This window comes from Henckelia pumila, chromosome 3, assembly GCF_033568475.1.
Source record: "Henckelia pumila isolate YLH828 chromosome 3, ASM3356847v2, whole genome shotgun sequence".
Lineage (NCBI taxonomy): Eukaryota > Viridiplantae > Streptophyta > Magnoliopsida > Lamiales > Gesneriaceae > Henckelia > Henckelia pumila.
In genome coordinates this window covers 26,588,782-26,595,965 of record NC_133122.1, presented here as the reverse complement: position 1 = coordinate 26,595,965, position 7,184 = coordinate 26,588,782, and the positions used below count along the sequence as shown (strand labels likewise).

General features: G+C 31.9%; 2 protein-coding genes across 3 annotated transcripts; one reads left to right on the top strand and one right to left on the bottom strand.

Annotated features, from left to right (window-relative positions):
- Positions 1 to 624: 624 nt before the first annotated feature.
- LOC140886074 (NAC domain-containing protein 105-like) lies at positions 625 to 1,915 on the top strand. 2 transcript variants are annotated; one of them, XM_073292577.1, is made up of 3 exons: positions 625 to 701; positions 1,016 to 1,272; positions 1,394 to 1,915. In XM_073292577.1, exons 1-3 carry the CDS (start codon positions 644 to 646, stop codon positions 1,895 to 1,897), a joined length of 819 nt encoding a protein of 272 aa, XP_073148678.1. In that variant the 5' UTR covers positions 625 to 643; the 3' UTR covers positions 1,898 to 1,915. The 2 variants fall into 2 exon arrangements, with proteins under 2 accessions (XP_073148678.1, XP_073148679.1); XM_073292578.1 differs by lacking the exon at positions 625 to 701 and adding an exon at positions 797 to 846.
- A 287-nt stretch (positions 1,916 to 2,202) lies between these two features.
- LOC140892847 (biogenesis of lysosome-related organelles complex 1 subunit 2-like) lies at positions 2,203 to 4,435 on the bottom strand. The gene is made up of 3 exons (XM_073301864.1): positions 4,332 to 4,435; positions 3,152 to 3,291; positions 2,203 to 2,629 (listed from the first exon to the last, which is right to left on the bottom strand). The coding sequence occupies exons 2-3, from the start codon at positions 3,245 to 3,247 to the stop codon at positions 2,363 to 2,365; spliced, it is 363 nt and encodes a 120-aa protein (XP_073157965.1). The 5' UTR covers positions 3,248 to 3,291; positions 4,332 to 4,435; the 3' UTR covers positions 2,203 to 2,362.
- Positions 4,436 to 7,184: the final 2,749 nt, after the last annotated feature.

Sequence of the window (7,184 nt, the reverse complement as noted above, 5' to 3'; positions counted from 1 at the left end):
CATGACCGACACAGCATATCAAATACATAAAAAATTTTGAACATAAATCTTGAAAATAATAAATGTAAAAAAAAATAAATTAAAATCTCATTCTAAAACTTGTGCACCAAGAATGACATAAATATATCTTTTCAAAATGGAAATCCTATCCAATAAATTAAGATATTCAAAAATCGAAATTAAACGATTTAAACATAGCATATAATACACCGAAAATTTCTTAAATAATATTTACAGTTTATAGACGTAGAAAAAAAAAAAACCTCTTCACAAATTTTAATCAACCAATAAAATTGATGGGCCTAAATCATTTTTCATGAAAACACAAATACGTCATCCATGAATAAAGAAAAATTTAAGGTTCGGATAAGTTTGGAATAAAAATCTGTAGAATTTTTATGGGATGGGAAATTAAAATAATAATACACTAATCATAAAACAAATGGGTCGGGATATTAGAATCTTTTAGCAATCTTACTAAAATCTTTGTCCCGTAAAAATCGATTCAAAAAATCCAAAAAAGTGGATAAATTAATAATTTAAATTGGATTATGGTCACCTTTACGTTTTTAATTGAAAGGAGGACTCTCTAACTCAAATTTATTTAACGCTCAAGGTTAAGGATTTCCCTCTGCCGAACGGAATGGAACGTGTTATTCCTTGTGTCAACTTCTACGATCACAACCCTCAAGAACTCATCGGTATGTATTCATTCATGATTCTAACTTTCAATCAATATAATTAACTATTATTGTTGTTGTTTATATATATGTTCACGGTCCGATTGATCTTGTTCATGAAATTAATAATATTTGGCTTGTGGATCATCGATCGCCGTCCATGCATGTAATTTTAATTAAATAATTAATACTCACCGATATTTACTTTCTTTCTTTGACATTCGATATCTTGAATACAATATGCAATTTTAATACCAATTATATATATATAATTCTATAATTTAACTGATCATATATATATAATTAATAATATTTCTTTTTGATGATATATCCAGGGATGGCAGAAATCAAGGAATCGGAAGAATATTACTTCTTTACGGAGATGGAGGGCAACGGGAAGCGGTCTTCCCGCAAGACCAAGGGCGGGTTTTGGAAAGCAACGGCTAAGGATAAACCGGTGTACGATCGTGCGGGCTCATTGATAGGATACAAAAGATCCCTTGATTTTTACCAAGACAAGAACAAGAGAACGGAATTTAAGATGAATGAATATACAACCACTTCTGTCAAAATTAGTAGTTCAAACAACAAGGTACGTACGTAAGTTAAATCATAATTAATTTTCATGTCTTGGAATAAATTTCCTAGCTTGTCAAACACATGCAATGCATATATAATCTAACTTTTGCAACTTTTTTTTTTTTTTTTTGCAGATCATGAAATATTGGGTTATTAACAAAATATACAGAAACAAACAGACGGTGGGCATGAAGAGATCAATCAAAGATGATGCCGACTGCGAGTGGCCGATTTCTGTCAAGAGAGCGAAGAAAGATGATGAAGTAAATGATCACATTCACTTGGAGGATGGCCAATCATTTGAAGAATTTAAATATCTCGAAGACATTACAGATGATAAGATTTTTGAAGATGATCGAGTGAATCACTCTAATGGCCAAGCAACTAATTTTAATATGGATGATATTACGGTTGCAGCCAATACTAGTATTGGTCATCATGATCAGAATTATATGTTTGATGGATATACGCCCAACAACAACAACGTGTTCGCAATTCTTCCAGACGATCACTGGCAAGTCGACCCATTTCATGATATGAATCAGTCTCAATACGGATTCTATTTTGGCCGACCCGAAAGCAGCTTCGTAGTGCCACAACAGTACTCACTTCTAAGCAGCAGCGGGAGTAGTTGTTAGGGCTGCAGGTATTATATTACTTGTACGCACGTAGATTAGATATATCTCAAAGTTTATGAATCAGCAATATTAGTATATTGATTTTATTGTTAAGATTTAAACATATCTGAAATGTAGTTGAGTACTTATATATAGTTGAAGGTGTTTATTTTGCCTCTAAATCATTATGATAATTAAACCCCCCAAAAAAAAATAGAAAGGAAAAGGAAAAGGATTAAAGGAATGACGGCACAGATTTTTAGTCAACGACCAAAATATCAAATCCAAATCAATTATTTGATTATTTATTCACAAACTATAATTAATGTATTCGATAACACAAGAGAGAACCAAAGACTGACTTGCGACATTTTGCTCAACTCTAATGTCTCTAAAATCTAAAATAAGTGCTTAGGTAGAACTTCTGTTTTTTTTTAAAAAAAAAAAATGATGATATGATCATTATTTTGAAAGAATGAACAAAATCTATGAAGGTGGAATCTGGTAGATAGATTTCATCTTTGTTTCTAACAGAGAAACGTATTTATCAAGCATAGAAACTACAGCTTCAAACTCGGTGACTTGTTGCTCTATCGAATCGATCTGTTGAACATATTGGTCGAAGCCATTACTTTTTGATTTCAGTTGCTCCAAATATACTCTTAAACCAGAAGCCACATCGCCAAAGCCTGTGTATTCTTCCGAGACCCTTATATTCATTTTCTCCAAAAGTTTGAGCAAGTCATTTGTTCCCTGAGACATTTGAACAGTTTCAGGCTTTCAGCTCGCAGGATGAGTCATACATAGCAACAAGAGCATTGGGAAAAAGGTTCGAGGAAATAAGAATAAGAAACCATTTAAAAGTCGTTATGCATGTATATTAAGCTAAGCATGATCCCACAACATTGCCAGAATTTCCCCAAAAAATCTTTACCTAGACCAAAGGGAATAAGCATCATTTGCATTGATTTCAAACTCGCTAGAGACACTAACCTAAGAAGCAAGGGCTGATCCAATAATTTGGGAGAAGATCGACTGGGCAGGCAAGATGGATTGACTGGATTTATTTGGAATAACAAAAGTACTGATCAAGGTTTAGAAAATAATTACCCATTGAAATATCATAATTCTTGAACAGGATGGAGCAATTGTCCCACGCAAACGAAGTATATGCATATATATCACCAATTCAACATATAGCACTTCTCCATGAACTCATTCACTCCTTCGTATTATTTAAATTTAAACCAACGAAACATCTCATGAAGCTATTACCTGAAGGTCGCCTTTAATCATATTAGAGACACTGGTGAAGAGATCATTGAGGGACTCGGCCAGATAATCTTGCTCCATCTCCTTCCCAGAAGCCATTAGGAGACACACTCAGGTTCCCGCTAGTCGCTAGACTAATTAGCCTATATCATCATGCAGAGGTAAATGTTTGTCAATGAAATTGTCAAATATTTCCCACCTTTTCACACCTTGCTATCCTTAAACTCATTCTTAACAAGAAGAAAAAGTTGAGTCGGATCACAAAATAATTTGGGTGCAATCATACAATTTCCTTTCATGCAGTGATCACTTTCCCATTAGCCAGATAAGAAAACTACTGGAGTCACCAAGTGCAACACTTATTTTTGGATTACATATAAGATATGCACAACTAAAAGATACCTTTCATCCATGTACCAATTTTTTTCCAAAGAAAGATACAATCAATATGGTTAGGCATCCAAGGCAATCTATCATTCTTAGGCTGATAGATAAGTGTGACAGTGAGAAGCAAGATCAAAGATCCAAAGTAATCTTGCAATACCATGTAAGTCAACAAAAACTACGCACCAATAGTGGATAGGTTCCTCAACAAAAACAGTTCTGTACATCCATGCAATATTGTATTTCCAGACATGAACTTGGCATGATTGACCCAAATTTCTTGTAAGAATTTTACCAGGTGAAAGAAGTTGAATATCTATTCTTAAGTTGAATAGCCTATGCCATTTCACCAGGCAGACCTGAAAATGCTGAGTAGCTCTCTCTAATCAAACATATATGGATAGAGTTGATTTGATAGATGGATATTTCGACCAATGAGATTTTAGCAGTTCAAATAAATCATAAAATTACTTTCCTGAAGAATCTTGAGGTACATTCATGATAATCCTCTACTAAGACTCCGATGAATTCACAGTTTAGAACTATAAATTTCCAGGAAATGAATCGGGTAAGCATTCCAAACTGAAAATCATGCATCACGGGTATTTGCGTAAATATTCTAACCAATTCAGAATTTTTCAACAAAATACTAAAACTTTCCTCAAACTGACATATCAAACCCAATTGTCAAGTTGAGAAAATTCGGCAAATTTTTAATAAATCTTCAATAAAAAAGAAAACCAAAAAAATCCGACACTTCAATGCCCATAGATGAGTAGAATGAAAGAAAGAGCTGTACCTGTAATGGTTATGGCAGATTCAAGAGTCCGTGTTGTGTTTGAGAGAGAAGCAAGACGGTGATTGCGAAATGGTCTTCAATGGAAAACCAAAAGTAGAAATATTGCATTGTGCTCCCACAAATTTCTCACCTCGCCCAAATATTTGACATTTTTATCTAAACTGCCTCAATCTCAAAGTTTTTTTTTTTTTTTTTTTTTTTGACAAAGTGCAATTTTGGTCCGATAATTTTGTCACTTTGGGATTTTGGCCTTCTATGTTTTTAAATTTCAATTTTAATCCGTATGTTTCGATTTTTTTGTAATTTTAGTCATTTTTCGTCGAAAATGTTTATGTGACACTATACATATCAGCTCCACGTAAGCAATGTATTGATGTCACATCAGCATCACATGATTAAAATTACCAAAAAAACAAACAAACAAATTAGATAGGTAAATAAAACTGAAATCTGATAATATAGAAGATCGAAATCACAAAGTGACAAATATATAAGACGAATAAAGCAAGTTTTTCTTCTTTTTTTTCCCTCTTTCAGTCCCATTTTCATAGTTAACTAATAATTACTTTAAACTGGACTATTAATCATCTTGGGAGTAGTTGCAAAAATTTATGTTTTTTTCAAGTGATTAAATTTGTTAATCACGAGGCTTAAAAAGTTATAAATTATGACGAAGTGAGCGAAAAATTAAAAGTTATAGTGTTTGAAAATTAATGAAAAATCGAAAATCATAATTGAATTATGTTTGATAAATAATTAATTATAAAACCAAGGTAGTGTTTGTAAATTTTGTAAAGAAAAACTCATAATCATTTTTAAAAGTACTACTTTTTATATCAAAAATATTATTTATTATTGTAAATATGAGTAGGATTAACTCATTTCAAATGAGTGTTACTCTTAAGCTTTTGCAAATATCGACTACCTAACAAAGGTTGTTCATAAAAGTTAAAATACATAAATCCACAATAGCTTTTTTTACTAGTTCATTTTCCTACTACATTTTCTTAGATTCTTATTTCTCATTTTTTGAGTAATATTTCTCATTTTTAAATTAATTATTATTTTCATACTAAATTTACTTTTAGATCGTTCCACTCAATTTTTTTTTTTTTTTTTGCTATTTAAATTAAAATAATAATTTTCAGATGTTCTAGCTAGATTTGAAATTAATTAATGTACTCAATAGACGTGAAATATGTGTATTGACTCTTGATCATATCGATGTAGCACAATAATTCAAGGGGAAGTGGCAATTTTATATAAATTTTTTCGACCTAAATATATAGAGTTGTTTACTTTTCATATAAATTAAGAGAACTTTTCAAAAAACAACTTTTACCATTTTTTATAAAAATATATTCATTAGATAGAATTTACCGATATTACATTAGAAGTAATAGAAGACAAAGGTATAACTCATCCTTCAAGACCAGACATAAAACGGACTGATTTTGCTAAGGCAAAACCGTTGATTCGCTAATCGCTTTACAAATACAAAAAAAAAAAAAAAAAAAAAGATTCAAAATCCTTTGCTACAAATTTTCAATCTTCAAACAACTCTACATAGGAAGAGTTAGCAACTGAGTTGGACAATGCCTCAATAACAAGTTTAGCATCTGATTCAATAATTATTTTTGGGATCTGCAAAACCTTGAACCAGCTTATATTAGGGCCTCTTGAATATCCAATGTTTCCACTACTGTTTTATCGGTTATTCCAAGAATGCTTCCTTGGAGCGCCGCAACCACGCCGCCACGAAAGTCTCTGAGTAAATAACCAAAAACCATCCTAGGAGGATCATTAAGCATATCAACATTACATTTAAGATAATTTTCTGGAAGCGGACTCCGACATATGATTGGTAGTCGTCGTAGATTGAGTATAGGCTGGTTTACATTATGATTAACTGTATACCATTGATTTCAAAAGGTCCACTAGAGATGAGAAAATTAAATTAGTTGGTTTACGCATTTCCCATTCCACCCTACTTTGTTACCAGTGTTGTAAATGGCGGAAGACGGTGACGGGGAGGTCAATGATCGTCTACCGTCTAGGTGGTTGAATTTTTTTAGCAATATTTTTATAGGTACTCATATATAATCATGAAATGTAATAAAAAAAAATAGTCATAAATTTTTATGTAAGATGTGTAATTAATGTTTATGCATTAAAAAAATATAATGTTTATGCATATAGAAGCTTCATAAATATAAAATCATCTATACAAAGTGCAAATAAATATATAAATGCAAACTAACAAAATAATTAATAAAGATTCATCATCATATTAATACTAACAAAGTAATATAATTACTTTTAGCAAAAAAAATTAAGTTTAGAATTCAAAGTTTCAATCCACTATGGAAAAAGTACTAGACTAAACATAACTAATCTTCTAAATCATCTACATATGCACCATCAACTACATTCATAATCCTCTCATCATCAGACTCAAAATCAACATCTTCTTCATTCTCCTCCTTCGATGTAGTTAAATCCTCATCAAGTTCTCAAATGACTAATGGGGATGTTCCTCGCACTTCTCCTTGGTTGTAGCACTTCATCCGCTCCTGAGGCCTCCGCTACCATTCTCCAAGTAAGTCTGGAACCCGACTCGACCTCATCTTCATCACCACCATCAACAAGCCAACCTCGAACTTCACTAGCTTGAGAGGATAGAAGCAAATCTCCACTCATTTTTCTTTTACTCTTCTTATTCATAACTCATAAGATTGACGTTGAATTTGACATATACAAGATCATTCAATATAATCTTGATATCTCGAGCCTATTCATCTTCTTAGTATGTATCTAAAGATTTTAAACCATTGTTTTTAATAAAAAGACAGG

Bases quoted from the DNA above. Each gene is read 5' to 3' on its own strand.
- LOC140892847 (XM_073301864.1), bottom strand. From the start codon at position 3,247: ATGGCTTCTGGGAAGGAGATGGAGCAAGATTATCTGGCCGAGTCCCTC. The intron at 2,630-3,151 runs GTAATAGCTTCA...CAAATGTCTCAG, and splicing joins TGATTAAAGGCGACCTTCAG to GGAACAAATGACTTGCTCAA.
- LOC140886074 (XM_073292577.1), top strand. From the start codon at position 644: ATGGAACGTGTTATTCCTTGTGTCAACTTCTACGATCACAACCCTCAA. The intron at 702-1,015 runs GTATGTATTCAT...TGATATATCCAG, and splicing joins CAACCCTCAAGAACTCATCG to GGATGGCAGAAATCAAGGAA. The intron at 1,273-1,393 runs GTACGTACGTAA...TTTTTTTTGCAG, and splicing joins TTAGTAGTTCAAACAACAAG to ATCATGAAATATTGGGTTAT.